Source organism: Vigna umbellata, chromosome 1 (assembly GCF_029865625.1).
Source record: "Vigna umbellata cultivar VRB3 chromosome 1, Vumbellata_1.0, whole genome shotgun sequence".
Classification (NCBI taxonomy): domain Eukaryota; kingdom Viridiplantae; phylum Streptophyta; class Magnoliopsida; order Fabales; family Fabaceae; genus Vigna; species Vigna umbellata.
In genome coordinates, this window is record NC_142165.1 from 34,836,852 (window position 1) to 34,855,594 (window position 18,743).

Here is an 18,743-nt window from a genome sequence, read left to right on the forward strand (position 1 = left end):
ACCAAAACAGGATACCCGTTCACCAAAACAGGACAGTTCGAGTCATCCTCCAGCGTAGCTTCAGATCTATCTCCCCTGCTTCTCAAAACTTATGAGTAAAAACTCCAATACTTTCAACACGGCCTTATAAAAAGGAACGACATGGTCATCAGTCACCACCCACAAAACATCTCTGCATGTATTGTGTGAAGATAGATTCATATCTAACATCAAATTCATATCATTACATGTCATGCCAAATACTACAAACATCACAATGCAATGAAAACAATATTATATATTCTAAATATGATACATGTGTATCTAACCCTACCACGAAAGGAATTTATAACCTTATCTTACATTACGAAAAACCTTGTGTTCATGGAACCGTGCACTATAGTTTATATCATGTTTTGATCAAATAACAAGTAGTATTGAGATAGAGCATAGCGAGAAAAATAGTGGAGAATAACAATTACTAAACACATAACAATGGTCAGCTTCCCTTACCTTAGATGATCACTAGTACAAAAACAGCATACAACGTCGAATATTTTAGGCCTTTCACGTCGAATTCGAGAACGATGTCATATCAGGAGACGTTAAATTGACGTCAAATTTAAAAAATTCGACGTTAAATTTAACGTCGAATTTTATCAATAAACGATGTTAATCAATTTTTTTATTCTTTTTAATTAATCGTGATCCTTTTTTACAACTCTACGAGACCTGAAAAGCAGAAAAACAACAAATTTCAGTTTTTAGTATTTTGTAAAGCATGAACTATGAACGTGTAATAGAGTATCCACAACAAACAACAATGACAAACAACAAACAAGTTCAATCAAACAACAACAACAAACAAGTTCAACCAAACAACAACAACAAACAAGTTCAACAAAAAATAACAACAAACAAGTTCAACAAATAAGTTCTTCAAAACGAAAACGAAAATGAAAATTAACCTTAGTTCATCGGAATAAAGTGTTGCCACAGGTGAGAGAGAAAGCAGAATGCGCCTATGAAGGACAAGAACACGAAAATAATAGGTCAAAATTAACGAAAATCATACCTAAAGTAGTAAATTAACATGCATTTGTATCAAATGAAAGAAAGATTACATGTGATAGTCGTCAAACTTCGTTCGAGAAAAGTTTGAGCAGAGAAGAGGGTCTCACGTGCTAAGATAAAGTGAATGAATTTTCAATCTCCCGCTCAATTTTTTATTGAATTCACTAACCTTTTGACGTCTAACACTGGGGCATTCGACATTTTATATCATTTTACGTCGAATTACAATTATAAACGATGTTTAATAATTGCATTTATTTACAAAAATACCACCGGTCATTTTTAACCTTGGCTATTGAGTGGTTCGACGTTGAACGTGTGACGTTATACGTTGTTTTTACACTAGTGGATCCTAAATTCCTTTCTTTACCCAAGGTTTCCAGCCAAAACATTCACCTCCTTCAAGCTCATGTTCTTGCCTCAAGTAACTTCAAACTACTCTTTTGATTTTCTAGCTACTATCTCACAATGCGCTCACTACTTTTCTCTCTGTTTTCCAAACTTTGTAACCAGAAATAAAATAATCTCCCTTAACCTCTCTACTTTAATAACCCATAATTCCACTAACCCTAACGGTTCGCCCCTAGTTGCCTTTCTTTTCGGCAAAGATATTCATAAAACCACTAAAAAACTAACTCTCCGATTTTGTTTTTTTTATTCACATTGTTACTAACCATAGTTTTAACTGAACTAAGTGGCCCCACTAATAACTTTTCTCGGCACCACACCTTAATTCCTTTAAAGCACGTAGACTCCATGATGAATAAAATAATTAATAACCAAAGCACAACCATTTCTAACCTAAGCTCCACAGTAAAGGTTTGAACCCTTACCATTAAAATAAAGGCACAAATTCGTAATCATTATGCTACAAATTTTCATTTGATTAGTACACACAAAAGACATACAAATATCCATACCACATTGTATATCAAACAGTAATTTAATAAAACAAATAATTTATTTATTTATTCGGTAAAATTAGAATACAAAATCACTAGCTCAACTAGGAGTTATCACCAACGTCTATAAAACCTTTGTGAAAACACGATAATTAGTAATCTTAAAGGTAGACCAAGATATAATACTATATTTATGTTCTATAATTTTTAGGGTCTTACAATCTTTCCATCTTCAAAAGTTTTCGTCCTCGAAAATGTTTTTATTCCGAAAAAGATACGGATACTCTTTCTTCATATGCTCTTCTAACTCCCAAGTCATTTCCTGAGTCCCCTCATTCCAAAGCACCTTCACCATGCGTATATTTTTTCCTCTTAGGTTTTTAGTTTGCTTTTCTAACGCCCGCACTGGTCCAACATCCAAAGTGAGATCCTCTCTAACTTGGATGTCATCTGCCTCTAGCACATGAGTCGCATTAGGAACATACTTTCTCAACTGAGATACATGAAACATATTATGCAAGTTCGCCAACTGTGGTGGTAGCGCTACCTCGTAAGCTATCGGTCTGATCCTCCTAAGAATCTCATACGGTCCGACAAAACTTCGGTGACAACTTCTTTGACTTAATAGCTCTTCCAACTCCAGTTGTCGATGTCACACGTAGAAACACATGATCTCTTGTCTCGAACTCTAGTGGTCTCCTTCTCTTATCTGCATAAGATTTCTGCCTGCTCTGAGTTGCCCACATTCGCTCCTGAATCAACTTTACCTTCTTTGTGGTTTGATGCAACAACTCAGGCCCCACTGTCACCGTTTCCCCATCGTGATACCAACACAAAGGTGTTCGACATCTTCTCCCATACAAGGCTTCAAATGAAATTCATATACACTAATTAATATCATGTGTCTTGTGTAGAGATTCAAGACTCCAATTTTACTTCCTAGGAAGCCACTTACATAGCTAAGGAAGGCACTTGCAAAACATTATCACATGTTGATTTATTGTTATTAGACTTTGTACATTATGCTTTAAACATTATGTGATGTAAATATTGACTATTGTGTTGAATATGTGTTGTTATTTTGTTGTTTGATATGCAGGTCTATTTTTGTGATAGTGGATATCACAAAAAAAGACCTATTATTAAAAAACACTGTAGGAGAATAGGCCTCGGTTGAAGACAAAACCGAGGTAGAAAACTTGTTTATGACTTCGGTTCAGCCACAACCGATGCATAGGGTGCACGAGAATTTTTTTTTTTAAAAATAGGGCTTTGGCAGCGGTTGAAGCTAGAACCGCTCTCATAAGTCCACATTATTACCTCGATTGAACCGAGGTAATAACCCCTCCCCCTCTTTTTTTTTTCTTCCTTACTACTTCGGTTGCTGATGAACCGAGACAGTACCCTTTGAAATATTACCTCGGTTGGAACTGAGGCGAAAAGGTCCCTACCTTTTTACCTTGCCAGGATATGCCTCGGTTCGACAACCGAAACGTATTGTCAAAAACAACTACTGTCGTTTCTCTTCGCTGCACTAGTGTTTTTTTCTTGATCATATATTATCATGATTTTCTTTGATATTCATTGTAGAAATTACCATTGCTTATTTTTATCCTCTTCATCAAAGTTTTGAAAAGAAATTTTTACTTACACGATGCTAATTTTTAAGTTCAAATTCACCTTCTCTTAGATGTGATTTTAACCATACATTTTTCACAAAGGCAAACATATCCTTTTAACTGAAAATTTGGCACAAATATTTATATCAACAAATCTTCTACAACAACTTAATCCCTATCTCCTAGACTTCAATGCAATTATCTAAATTAACAAATTTTTCATAGTAACGATTCAACCACATAGGTACACCTCAATCGATGAAAATATTTTTCTGTGAAAATCTAATACAATTACGAGTACTAAAAAAATATTAACAATAAATAACCAAGTTTAAATGTCATATTTTCATACAAACTACCAGCATCATATCAACAAATTAGTCATGATCCCTAACTCATAACATAACCTCCTTTTCATCCTCCAAAAGTAATTTATAGAACTAAAACAAAAAAAAAAACCCTCAAACAGTAACCAATTCTACTCACCCAAATGTAAAAATACAATTAGGTTCACTTAGAGGATCTTGACAACTTTTATATGACTGCACTCCCAAGACTTTTAAACATTGAATTAAAAAAAATAAAAATTGTATCCTAAATTTTCCAAATTTTAAGTCCATTGAAAAAAATCCAACACCATTAACTCACTGATAAGCCAAAATAACCTTATCAATAAAACAAAAAAAATTCACAATTAAAAAAAAAATAAAGTTTGAACACACCACACCAAACTTCATTCTAATACATTCTTCAACTCCACCTAAAATGTCTACTTAATATAAAACTAGGAAAGATGTCATCAAACTCCTTCAGTAGTTAAGAGTTGAATCTAAACAAAAATACTCAAATTCTGAATTTATCTTTAGATAAGAAAAGTTTCAACATAAAAAAAAATTCAAACATTTGCATGTTAATAGACCGAGGTTAAATTGAAGATGGAGTTGGATAATAGTTCAAGGGGTTGATGAGGAGATTGTTGAGTTAATCCAAATATCTTCTAACTGTAATAACTGTAAAATTCTGTTAGTCTGCAGTATTGTTATTTTGTACTGCTTATACACTCTTGTCTGTACCATTCCTTCATTAATGAGAAATAGCTCTCAGTTTCTCAATCTCTGTCATTCTATATTTCTTTTGTATCATAATCAATCCGTAACAGTGGTATCAGAGCAAGGTTGCGAAAACCTGTCAGAAGTGGTGTGAGGTCCCAGAAAACCTATGCAGAAGAGAAGAGAGCTTCGTGGAGAAGTTTTGATGGCTACTGGAGGGATGATTTCAAGTAATCTACCGGTGTTTGATGGCAAAGGATATGATGATTGGTGTGTCAAAATGGATGCAATTCTTGGTTTCCAAGAAGTGGATGAAATTGTGAAGAAAGGTGTCAAAGAACCTTCAAAGAATGATACAGATGAGATGAAGAAGCCGTATAAAGAAAATAGGAGATTGGATTGCAAAGCTAGAAGCCGTATAAAGAATCTGGTGATGAAATTGGTAGTTATTAGAAGGAAGAAAATAGAAGAGGAGGAAGGTTGTCCAATGGTAGAGGCAGAGGCAAGAAATACTATGATAAAAGAAGCATCCAGTGCTATACGTGTAACAAATATGGACATTATGCCTCAGAATGTTGGCACAATGAAATGGTGAAGAAAAACAGCAAGAACGATGAAGCAAATCTGGCACAAGAAGAGGCATGTGAAACAGATTCAGACCACGTGTTGTTGATGAGTACCATGAATCATGTAGAAGATGACACGTGTTGGTATCTTGACATAGGTTGTTCCAATCATATGATAGGAAAAAGGGAGTGGTTAATAGATATTGACACAAGTATAAAGAGCAGCTTGCGATTTGCTGATAATAGCACAATCATGGCTGAGGGAACTGGAAGAGTGTTGGTTTCACGCAGAAATGGCAAACCAACATATATGAACAATGTTTTATATGTTCCCACAATGAAGAATAATTTGCTGAGTCTGGGGAAACTTCTGGAGAAAGGATATACAATGTCCATGTAACAAAATTATATAGAAGTGTTTGACAGAAAGCAACGTTCAGTCCTCAAATCTAAATACTATAGCAGTTCAATGCTTATCTACTGTGAATGTTGAAGAAGAAGGATGGTTATGGCACTATAGATTTGGACATCTAAACTTTAAGAGTTTGGGTCTTCTGAAACACAAAGAAATGGTGAAGGTAGTTCCACTAATATCCATCCCTGGCAAAGTATGTGAAGGCTGCGCTATTGGGAAACAAACCAGAAAGGAGTTCAAGAAGTATGCACACAAGAGAGCAAAGCAACCTCTTGATGTGATCTACTCAGATGTGTGTGGTCCATTCGATGTGCTATCAATTGGAGGTAACAAGTATTTCTTGATTTTTGTAGATGAATGGACTTGGAAAATTTGGATTTACTTGTTAAGAGAAAAGAAAGAAGTATTCTTATATTTTGTGAAGTTTTGTTCCTTAGTAGAAAGACAATCTGGTTTGAAGATAAAAATGTTTAGAACAGATGGTGGAGGTGAGTTCAATTCAAAAGAGACTGGTGAATTTTGTGATGATAGAGGAATCATACATGAAGTCATTGCTCCATATACACCTCAACATAACGGGTTAGCTGAGAGAAGAAACAGGATGTTGCTCAACATGACTAGATGTATGATCAAAGGGAAGAAGTTACCTCATTATCTGTGGGGAGAAGCTGTATCTATTGCAGCTTATTTGTTGAATAGAAGTCCAACCAAGGCTTTACCATATTGTACACCTGAAGAAGCATGGTCAGGAAGCAAGCCCGTGGTTCACCATTTGAGAATTTTTGGATCTGTTTGTTATAAACATGTTCCAGATGAAAGAAGAAGGAAGTTGGATGACAAGAGTGAGACTTTTGTCTTAGTTGGATATCATTCAACAGGAGCATACAGATTATACAGCCCAAAAAAGAAGCAGATTGTTATAAGCAAAGATGTGATAGTGGATGAGGCTGCAACATTGAGTTGGAAAGAATGTGAAATGAATTTGCAACCAGATTTTGTGCCAAGTTGGCTAGAGAACAAAACCTCTGCTACGAAAAACATCATTACAGATGATGGATCTCATAATAGAAGGTCACAGAGAACCAGATTTTCGTCCACTAGACTCACAGATTATGAAATCTTTGAAGACAACGATATAACCAGTACTGGTGAGCTTGTGCACTCTGCGTTCTTGGCTGATGCAGAAACATTGACATGGAAATAGGTATAGTTATAAGAGAATGGAAAAAAGCGATGATGGAAGAGTTAAAGGCTATAGAGAAAAACAAAACGTGGGAGCTGGTAGAATTGCCACAACATAAACACTCCATTGATGTTAAGTGGGTGTTTAAAATCAAGTATAAACCAAATGGAGAGGTAGCAAAGTTTAAAGCCAGACTTGTGGCAAAAGGCTTCCTACAAAAGCCTGGAGTTGATTTTACAGATGTATATGCACCAGTAGCGAGGCTTGAAACCGTGAGACTGGTAGTTGCAGTGGCTAGCTTCAAGAATTGGAAAATATGCCAAATGGATGTTAAATCAGCTTTCTTGAATGGACCACTAGAAGAAGAAGTATTTGTGAGACAACCTCCTGGTTTTGTGAAAAAGGAGAGGAGCAGAAAGTTTACAGATTGAATAAAGCCTTATACGGGCTCAGACAGGCACCTCGTGCTTGGAATAATCACATCAACTCGTTGCTGATCAGACTCGGGTTCCAGAAATGTGTTGTGGAATCAGGTATCTATGTAAGATCTGTTATAGAGGAAAGAATTCTGATAATCTGCCTATACGTAGATGATCTGATAATAACTGAAGATTCAGAAGATGAGATTGAAGAATTCAAAAGGAGAATGAAGGAAGAGTTTGAAATGACAGATCTTGGCAATCTGAGTTATTTTCTGGGCTTGGAGTTTGTGCAGACAGAAGATGGAATGTTTCTTCACCAGAAAAGATATATAAATGAAGTGTTAAAAAGGTTCAATATGGGGAACTGTAACAGTGCTCCTATACCAGTAATGGCAAACCTGCACCTAACTGATCAAGCAAGTGAGAAGAAAGTAGATGCAACTCTTTATAAACAAATTGTTGGATCTCTCAGATACATTTGTGATAGCAGACCCGAAATTAGCTATGAGGTTGGGTTAATCAGCAGGTTTATGGGTGATCCAAGGCAGACACACTTGATAACAGCCAAACATATTCTGAGGTATTTGAAAGGAACAACAGATCTCGGTCTTTTCTTTCCTAAAATGACAACAAATGTTGAAGAAGTTCTAGAGGTATGGTGTGACTTTGATTGGTGTGGTGATAAGGTTGATAGGAGAAGCACATACGGCTACTTGGTCAAATACATGGGAGCACCAATCTCTTGGTGTTCTAAAAAGCAAAACGTGGTTGCCCTCTCATCATGTGAAGCAGAATATATCTCATTTGCAGAGACAACTTGCCAATGTGTATGGTTGGAAACACTCTTTGATGAATTGAAGCTAGAGTGTAGGAAACCTATACAACTTCTAGTAGACAATAAATCTGCTATTAGTTTGTCCAAAAATCCAATTTTTCATGGAAGAAGCAAACACATTGAAACAAAATTCCATTTTTTGAGGGATCAAGTCAGCAAAGGCAGGCTAGAGCTGATATATTGTCCAACTGAAGATCAAATTGTTGATGTCTTTACCAAAGCATTGAGACAAAACAGATTTGTAAAATTGAGAAGGCTACTTGGTGTTGAGTTAATCCAAATATCTTCTAACTATCAAATTCTATTAGTCTGCAGTATTGTTATTCTATACTGCGTATATACTCTTGTCTGTACCATTCCTTCATTAATGAAAAATAGCTCTCAGTTTCTCAATCTCTGTCATTCTATATTTCTTCTGTATCATAACCAATCCGTAACAGAGATTGTATAAAACAAATAGTTTCAAAATAGAAGAAATTAAAGGTGCATCACTTTTTCTTGAATGACTCAAGCCAATATTTTAATAGTTGGACAAAAGTTGCGAAAAATAATTGAAAAATGGGACAAAACAGAACACCGCAGTTATTAATGAGAAAAGAAAAAATATTATGAAATGCTTAAAGAATTATATAGATAGCATAATATCCATAGTCGCTTTAAAGAAATAGTATTATATAAAATAGTTGGACCTATACATTTTGAAAACCATTATATTTGCTAAATCTGTTTCTCAGTTCACTCTGCATGTTTCTTCCATTATAAATAATATTCAAAATATGTGCCCAAGGACCCATAAATTCCTTGAACAAGCACTAAAAATGTAAAAAATGTAAAAAAAAAAAAATCTAAAAAAAAGTTTTAAAAATTGTTTTCATAACTTAAAATTATTAACCTCTGCATAAATTAAAAGGAAGATTTTGAAAAATCTAAATGTTATAAATAGTTTAACTTTTCTTTGGTGTTCTTATAAACACACTGTTGAAAAAAACAATCTAACCATCCATAACTTTAGCAATTAACTACCACATATCCATCAATAAATAATTGAAACCATATAAGCCAAATATAATAGTCTAATAACGATTGTATACTTTAATAAACCAAGCCCATATAAGTCAAGACGGGATCCATGCAAGTCATAGCATGAAAATTATTAAACACGCAACAACGATAGTTTTATGTCTCTACCAAACAGAAACAGGAAACATAGGTCTCATCAAGAACACTCTTGATGTAAACTGAAAGCAAGCCAACAAACACATTCTCAAGTTTGAGGATTTGATTGATTGAACACTGAAGAGAATCCTCATGAGAATCCCACGCATGCGCTTTTCAATCGTACATGCGATACCCTTTTTCCCCGCGAGCTGCATTAAGAACAAGAAGATTCTTGTAAGAAACTCTCGAAGATTTTCGGCTCAACATTGAAAATTTTCTGTGGCACGTCACAATGAAAGTATATGAACTACTATGAATTTGTGCACGTTATAATCATTACAGTTTAAAGAAAAAGGTTGATTGCAATTACCAGCCATTGCTTCGAACAATCTGAGATGAGGGTCAATTGGTAGGCCAAGAGTCTCATAAGCAGGGTCATAGAGAGAATTGCTGAAACTCACAAAAACATGACTGTTAAAATCACAACAGATAATGTGAAAAAAGAGCTAAGAACTATGAGGATTGGAGAACCAAACCTAATAAATTCCCTATTGTTTCCAGAGTTATTGGTCAGATCCACAACCCTTGTATTTTCAGGTGCATTGTTTGGTCCCTGGAGTGCAGGGCCTACATTAGGTCCTTGCTTTGGTGTTGGTGAATTTGTCTGCTACAATAGAAAAACAAAACAACCATAAGAACCTCAAAATCCCAGCTAGGGTTAACACTTTCTACACTACAATTTTTAACATGTTAAGCCCTAAAAGAGAATACAAACTCAAAAGAAAAAGACAATTCAATTGGATGAATTAAAATGAACCCAAAGTTACATGTTTCTGCACAACCTTTTTAGTTTTTGATTAACCAATTAATCAACTAAACGTTTAATAAAAAGTATACTTGTTATGATATATTTTTAATTGATTTACAGTTCACGCTATAATTACATAGAAGTTATAAACTCTAAAAGAATGTTAAAACAGTATAAAGTTTTTTTTTTTTATAATTTGATCCAACTACAAATCATAAACATTAAAATGTGGTACCTTATGACGTTTAGAAGATGAGCCTTCCCCAGTTTCCAATTTTGAAGCATCCCATGGTCGTTCTACTCGTCCCTGCAGTGCAAATTTCATTTGAAATTTGTATATTTAACCAAAGCTATATTTTCCTTTCTCCTCAGATCCTTTCAAGTTCTATAATCCTTGTTTTTGTGTGTTAGAACCACAGAATCGAGTATATTTTAAAAGTGATTGTATCTCGACATCAAAGGCTTAAGAATCATAAAAAGTGATTTCGAAAATTTTACCCTTCCCATCATCCAGTTTTGTCCCTGATTTTGCATCAGAGCCTTATATTGTTCACCTAATCGAGCCCTTCCTTTGGGATTCTTGGCAAATGGATTTGGAAAAAGTGACCTATGCAAAATCAACCATATAAATGAATAAATAAAGAAATACAATAGAGGTAGACAAGTTATAAGAAAGAAAAATCCATTTGCTTACAATTTAATTACAACTGACTGAACTACGGATCAACATATATATAAAAAATGACTATATTTATCAAATATCTCTTCACCTAATTAAGAATTATTTGAGATAGAAATGTGAACAAAAGCAAGCATAACGAGAGAGATTAATACTATGTAATGATAGCTATGACCTAAACAATTTTCAGTTAGTGTTCACACATATCATTAGTTGAAGTACTATTAGGTTTGGAAAATAGTTGAAGTAAATGCTTACTTTCGAGGTGGAAATTCAGGAATTGTTGCATTAGCAGGGAGAGCTTGACGCATCTGAGCAATTGATTGATCCAGCCTAGTTCAATCCAAAATCAGCATCAATAAAATAACGACACAGCAATGTTAGAAAAATGAGACCTATATGATTGAATCACCCAGTTTAACCAAAAACGAAGCACAGTACTAACACTCATAATTTGATGTGCAGTGAAACTACATTAATACAAAAATTAAGTATTGCAAGGCAAAAGATTGAAAAGTACTTTTAATGAAGTGTATGGTCCTACACCAACTAGATGTAGTCAGAGTAAGGTTATAAGACTCATAAGTTATTCTTACCTTATAATAAGTTGATTTATGAAATTGATTTATACTTGTTTTTAAACTTGAATTCTATTGTAGTTACCAAAAATGCTTTCAACACGATGAAAGATACTTAACGGAAAGTTTCTTAATCTAGAGCCATGTCTAGAAATACGCAATAAAACGATAAAAATTTACTTCAACCAACTTGACAAAATTCTTTACTGAAAAGATGTGTCGAGAACTTATGTGGAAACTATAAAGGAAGACGTTGGTTTATGTCTTTAACATGCACCTAGATATGGAGTCACAACAAGGACCTACTTTTAAAAATAAATGCATTATACATGCTGGTATGATTGTTAAATACTATAGATGTACAAAACATATTCATATGTAAACTTTAAAAACGATTTTTTTTTTCATCTTCAAATAAAATTGTTATAAGTTCACTTTTCAAAAACCATTTTTAAAGCTCTTTTTTCTAACAATTCCAAATATGAAATTGGCATAAAATGTCATATCTTGCTTTATGAGAACGAATATACAACAGTCACTACCTGGAGAATTGAGCAGGATGAATAATTTGATCTCCATAAGCAGTACGGACAGCAACTTGGGATTGGTTGTTTGGATTATAGACTGGGGCATACCTATAATGAGAAAACCATATAGCTTCATTTGATACCTAGGAGTCTTAGAATTAAATAAGACAAATATTTTATTGTTATTGCATAGGACCAACTTATGGATGATACATAATACATTTCTATATATAGAATTTAAATCACAAATTCGATCTCAATGGATTATATATTAGATTGAATCAAGACTTGAGTTACTCTTCCCAATGAAAAATTAGTTATGCTCCTACCCAATAATAATAATTTACTTTTGCATGCCAACTTTTTAATAACAAAATAGCAGATTCAATTTGATAAAACAATTTAACACACACTACATAGAAGAACATCTAGGATTAGTTTGAAAATTAGGAAATTACATTAAAAGTAAAGCTTATAAGTTAAAAACCATCTACATGTGTAATAGATGTGAATACTTTTGATGTAGTAAAGTGATAAATTGTCTAGGTATCCCAAAAAAGGTTTATATATAGGTATTACTTGTTTATTTTTTTGTTAATTGATCTCTAGCACAATGTAGTGCACATAAGTATAGAAGAATCATACTGCATGTAATTATTATAGGACTGTGAACTATTAGCAGCAGCACCAGCAGCACCAGCAGCACCAGATAATTGATTCTGTTGGAGCCTGCAATTCAAGAAACACACTATTCATGAAGAGCATACAAAATATAAAATTATTATAAAAATGGATTCGTAAAGGTACTGAATTATCACCACATAGGATTCCAAGCCCTCGGAGAGTTCAGTGTAGCATCACTCTGAAGAGGTGGTGGTATTGCAGATCTTTCAGTTGTCCTCATTGTCTGCTCATGAATTATAATAAATAATAAAATACCAATAAAAATAGTACAATTAGAGATTATTGAAGGTTATGAAAATTGATGGATCAGAAAGCATTCAAATTTGAATGAAAAATACACCAAGTTGTGTGTGAAGTGTGAAGAAAAATTAATCTTGTAGCATATTAAAATGATAACAGTATTGAGTACATTGTTTAGCCTTAAGAGTCTGAGCATCAACAAAAACATAACTTTTGTGCAGGAAATTACAAGCAGCATTAGTTATTGCATTAAAATGAATGATTTGTATACGTTGCTTTAAATTCTCATTTACGTTTTTCTGATAAAAAGAAGGTTTTCCTATATATGGGTGTTAATGGAAAATAAAGAAATGTAATATTTATGTACAAAGCTCTACTAGAAAATGAGAAAACTTTACATAAGGAGCTTTATGGATTGAGAATAGTGTGTTTTAACAAATTGTTTCTGAGAAAAAGTTTTGAAAAGTAATACAAATTCAATTTGACCTCTATTACTCTTGTGTTTTCTATTAACCCTTCAAATGACATCCCTATTATTGAACAATATTTTTAAATATCTTTAGTCACTATATGTTCTTGAATTAAAGATGAATAGACATGATTGATTATATATGTTTTCTTTTTCAGACATTTTGATCCAATACCTGACTAGAACTAGCTGTGTAGTCATTTGAAATGGCAAAAGGATGCCTGTGTACAATAAAAGAAATGTAGAACATATATTATACATAAGTTCAACAAAAATTATAAAGGATATATAAGACATGCATAATAGTGTATGTAAAAAAACTTGTTAAAATATTCATAGAACAAAATAAATAAAACTTACATAGGTGAATTCTCCTTTTGAAATACTTGGGATAACAGATCATAACCTCTGGAAAAATTTTGCCCCTGAATCTGGGAAATTCCTCCTCTTGGCATTAAGGCCACCTAATCAAATGATCAAAGTTAAATAAAATTAATTTATCGAGGTTTAATTTAAGAAAAATAACCTTGATTCATCCATTTATTTATATGACCAAGGATAATTCTAATAATATATTCACATAAATATCTAGCAACAATATATATATATATATATATATATATATATATATATATATATATATATATATATATATATATATATATATATATATGGGCTTGTCATAAATGCATATGAATGAAGACATGCCATCAACATTTATCATGAGACATTGAAAGGGAAAGGTGATAAATGAAGGGTAAATAGTGTTTCATTTAGTGCTAACAATTATGGTAATAAAGTTAGACCATAGAAGGTCATGTAAACTACCCAAATTTTGATCAGTATACTAGGACTAGTGGGATGGTGGTGAAGAGTTTAGTTACTATATAACATAGTAAATTAGGATCATCCAAAATGAAAAATGGAATGAGATACAAGACCATTATTATTAAAATATATACTCTGGAAATATTCATTTTAGTTAACACGATTTTATATTTTGCGAAAAGTAATAATCGATATCGTAAAAACCTGAATACATTTAAGCACACAACGTAATATAAATTTTATATGAATATGGAGGGTTGAGTTTACCTGGTTTTCTGCCGAACTAGGAGCAGCTAACATTGAAGTTACCTCTGCTCCAGTAGTGAATTGAGGTGCAATAGGTTCACCGATGGATTTGAACTGATTCTAATAAAATGTACATGTTCAAGTTTAAATAGATATAGGAAAGAGAATTTGAGAATAACAATTGTCTCAGAAGATTATTTCTAATGAAAAAAATAAAAATAAAAATAAAAATAAAAATAAAAATAAAAATAGTAATAATAATAATAAAAGTAAATTATGGAAGTTAAAATTGCACAAATAATAATAATAATAATAAGTTTTTAAATTACAATCAATTTGTATTTATGATTGAAATAGACTTTTAAATTTTCTTTCATTGCACTTGCCATCACAATTGCAATGGCAACAACTTATAGTTTTCTAAAATATTAAGAATTTTTAGGCATACGAATTAGTGAAAATTTTATAAGTATACTAGAAGCACTAAATTTCAGTTTGTAGAATTTCGAAAATATTATTAAATGGAATTTATTTTAGATAACTACAGAAAATTCATTAGGGTGACGTTTTAGACGCAATTGAAAGACAAAGAATGAGCTGCAAAAGTTAACTTCGAGTGGGATTTAAGAAAATTATACCGTGTTTTGTATTATGTGAAACAATTTGTTTCCAACAATAAAATCATAAGAATGTATTTAAAGAAATTATTATTTTCTACAATAAAATGATTAAATTCATAAGACATTGTCTTCTTAAAAACTAATTTATCATATATTGTTTACATGGTAGAATTTTAAACTATTTTATTGCTCATAACTTCTATTACTATTCATTATGATACATAATAATAAAAAAAATGGTATACTGTTTAGATTTTAATTTTTCACACACATACTTCATTTTTTTTTCATAAATAGTCATTTTATATCGGTTTTGACTATCAAAATCAAGACATTAGTGACTTTCCATATTACACACATACTAACCCTACTCGAGTTGCAAAAACAGCAATCAAATACACTTACACTTTTTTTTCTATTTTATTTTATCAAATACAGATAAACTACAAATATATAGATATATAAATTAAATATACTGTAACATACTAAAAGAGTGAACAGTTCTTACCATATTTTCCATTGTGAATGAACCTGCTACCAACTTAGTTCTCAAAATATTGGAATAGAAGAATGTCAGTAAAAGACTATGGACTTGTTTTAGATAAATATGATTGTCAAATTCTGATCAAGAAAAAAAGAATTACAAACCATGCAATGATGAAGGAGATAAGAGTAAAATTGCAATTACAGAAATTTCAAATAATAGATGCAGATGAATATATATGTCTCCTTAGATAGTTTAAAAAAATTATTATACCAATAGTCTACAAAGTTTTTATTAAAGGAAAAGAGTAAAAGATCCTCTACACAAATAATTTTCCTGAACGGAATATAAAAAGTATTAATGTCCTTTTATTCCATTATTTAGATAAAAAAAATTATTGGGTATGAAGAAAAATTGTATGTATATCTACATTTGAGAATTGAGAGTATTTCTAAATTATTTAAGCTAATATAAACCAAAAGAATTATAAAAGTTGACTGGATCTAACAAAACGAAATTAATTTAAACTGGGTTGATATGATCCAAATATTTCAATCAAAATTAAAACCACGGAATGATTTTTTTTTCCTCCGAATCTTGAATTTAACCAAAGCTTAAACATGCCTTAAATAAAAGTACGCCTGTTTAATTTTGAAGGAATGTGTATAAAATATTTCAAAAAAAAAAAAAACGTACATAAATATCATAATTTCTTAGAACAAATAAATTATCATAACTTAAAAACGAAATGATTGCAATTTTCAACAGAAAACAGACATAAATGAACATAACTTCAAAAGCGGAGAGTGAAGCATTAGACAACGGTCAACGTTGCTTCTTACCAGAAGGATATTCTCTTCTTGTGCTGTCTCTGCAGAAAAAAAAAACACAAAAAAAAGAGAGAGAAAATAAGTGAAGAAGAAAGATTATACAGAAATAAAGTTGAAGTTCCTTAAAGAGATCATGAAAGTTTGCACACTGACATAAAAAGTGACGTGTGTCATTAACCTCATTTATTAGACATTGGATTATATTTTATTTTCCCAGAAAAGACAATAATAATAAAAAATAATTAAAAGGAAAGGTAAAGTGTATAGAAATAGTAGTTATTATTATTATACTATTATTTTATACAGAGGTCCAAAGGATCCAGAAAACAAAACAAAAGCAAAATGCAAAAAAAAAAATTCTCAATGGAAAGCATGTTTGTTTAGTAAAAATTGCTTTTATTTTAAATGAGACGCCATTTATGGAATAACACTCTCGCCTTCCGAATAAGATACATATGAAAATACGTTGTTTTGATTAAAAAATTTCTTTCCATAGAAAAATTAATTACATAAAAATTTGACTGAAATTATAACATTTTAAAGCCATTTTAATTAAAAGAATTCTAAGTAGTTATTTTCTTTTCTTCTATCAGTGTTTTTGTAAAAAAAAATTAAGAACAATCTCGTTGAAAAGAAAAAAACAGTGAAAACCTTCGTAAGAAAAATGTTTTGCTATGATATGGCACATGGCTCCTCTGCCAAAATGTATATTCCGACACATTTATTAGAAAGATGTGAAATCTGACACAAAAAAATGACCATGGGAGAAAGAATTAGACTCTGTACATGACAGACTATATCTTAAAACAAAAAAACATTCTCGGAAACATTTTAGGAAAGAATTTGATATGCACACAATAGATCTATCCACACAAAATGAACCAAAACAGAAACATTTGTAAAATTGATAGAGAGAAAAAGAAAGTTGACACAAAAATCAGATCTATATAAAATCACCATAATTTGAGTGTGAAAAAATAATACCTCAAAGGAACAAGATGAAGATGAAACTCCAAGTGTAGAGTTTCTGATGAGAGTGCATAGTGAAACAAGAAATGTGAGCTTAAGTAGTAGTTTCAGGAGCTAGCTTACAAAAACACCATCACGCTTCTTCTCTCTAATCTCTAAAAGTTCTTTTTAAATAAATAGTTTGAAAATTCAGTTTAAAATATTTTTAAAATGAAAATGCTGATTTTTCAACCGAATTTTTTAATTTTTTAAGTTTTTTCATTGTTGTATTTTATAATTGATTACATTTTTATTTATTTGGATCATACAGCAAAGATGGTTTAAAACTGTGAAATTTATTTAATATTTTTTGCAAAATTGAGTGTGAATTAAAAATATTTTATATATAGTGAAAGTCAAAATATAAAAAAAAAAAATAGAAGAAAATGTACCTGTTTTTGCGTGTAGTAACTCTCAGTATTTAATGTTTGAGGTAGAAGACAGTGGTAAGAAGCAAGATGATGGTTGCATGAAGTTTGATTGGTGCATTTTTGTGGGGTCCAAGTGTTCAATGTTTAATTGAATTTAAATATAAAGACAAAAATGCAATAAAGAAAAGCCCAGTAATGAGCAGATTAACAGCAAAGCATGCCTTATATTTTGTTTCACTTTTTCATCTTTTGCATCATTACATGTTAATTTTTATTATTTTTATTCTTCTAATAAATTAATTTGATTAACTAATAACTTAATAGTTGACTTTATTTACACGGAACCGCTGAATGTTTATCTATAAAACTATTAAAGTTTTCCATTCAACTTAATGTACACGTATCAGACTGTAATCTTATTGCTTTGTCCACTAAATTAGTGTAAATTTTAAAGAAATTTAGCATTGGATAAATTTTTTAAAAATTACACAAGGGAGAAAATTGTGTTTTAAAAAAAATCGATTTTAAAATTTTCAAAAATCATGTTTTTCAAACACAATTTTATAATAATAAAGATGAAATTGTGTTTTGAGGTAACGTTTTTGAATTTTTTAAAAACTGTATTTTAGATATATGACTTTATTATCATTTTTATTTCAATTTTTTAGAAGTCGTACTTCATCTTTCTTTTCTCTGTTTCTATTGTGATATACATTTGCATATTTTTTATCATTTATTTTATTTTTTAGAAGTTGTGCTTTTAATACATGATTTCTTTTTTCAAAACCTACATGCTTCTTTCTTTTTTTAACTTTTTTATTTTTTCTAAATATTTATATATATACATATATATATATATATATATATATATATAATGATTTTTTTCATATTATATACAACAATAATATGTTTACATATTATTTAAAAATTATTAACAAAGTATGATTGGTTCTTACCTATTAGAATGCATAATAATAACAAAATATGATTATATAAAATTATTTAAAATAATAAAATTATAAAATCACACATAAAATTCGTAATAAAAATTATTTAAACAAATATCTAAATGAAATTGAAAATAGTAAAAAAATATATCAATTAAAATAAGTATTTTAGGATATAAACAATTATCAAAATAAATATCTCAAAATAAAAAAAATGATTAT

General features: G+C 31.1%; 2 protein-coding genes across 3 annotated transcripts; both read right to left on the bottom strand.

The window, feature by feature from the left end:
- Window positions 1-2,187: 2,187 nt before the first annotated feature.
- On the bottom strand, window positions 2,188-2,701 carry LOC124828643 (uncharacterized). Its single transcript, XM_047301998.1, has 2 exons — window positions 2,543-2,701; window positions 2,188-2,448 (listed from the first exon to the last, which is right to left on the bottom strand). Exons 1-2 carry the CDS (start codon window positions 2,699-2,701, stop codon window positions 2,188-2,190), a joined length of 420 nt encoding a protein of 139 aa, XP_047157954.1.
- Window positions 2,702-9,116: 6,415 nt separating this feature from the next.
- On the bottom strand, window positions 9,117-17,299 carry LOC148205229 (uncharacterized). Of its 2 annotated transcripts, none has more exons than XM_088110117.1 (15): window positions 17,180-17,299; window positions 16,208-16,236; window positions 15,390-15,422; window positions 14,283-14,381; window positions 13,548-13,651; window positions 13,363-13,408; window positions 12,613-12,701; window positions 12,440-12,523; window positions 11,810-11,902; window positions 10,948-11,022; window positions 10,509-10,617; window positions 10,246-10,317; window positions 9,739-9,866; window positions 9,573-9,652; window positions 9,117-9,411 (listed from the first exon to the last, which is right to left on the bottom strand). In XM_088110117.1, exons 3-15 carry the CDS (start codon window positions 15,399-15,401, stop codon window positions 9,377-9,379), a joined length of 1,026 nt encoding a protein of 341 aa, XP_087966243.1. In that variant the 5' UTR covers window positions 15,402-15,422; window positions 16,208-16,236; window positions 17,180-17,299; the 3' UTR covers window positions 9,117-9,376. The 2 variants fall into 2 exon arrangements, with proteins under 2 accessions (XP_087966243.1, XP_087966240.1); XM_088110114.1 differs by having other exon boundaries at window positions 9,739-9,869.
- Window positions 17,300-18,743: the final 1,444 nt, after the last annotated feature.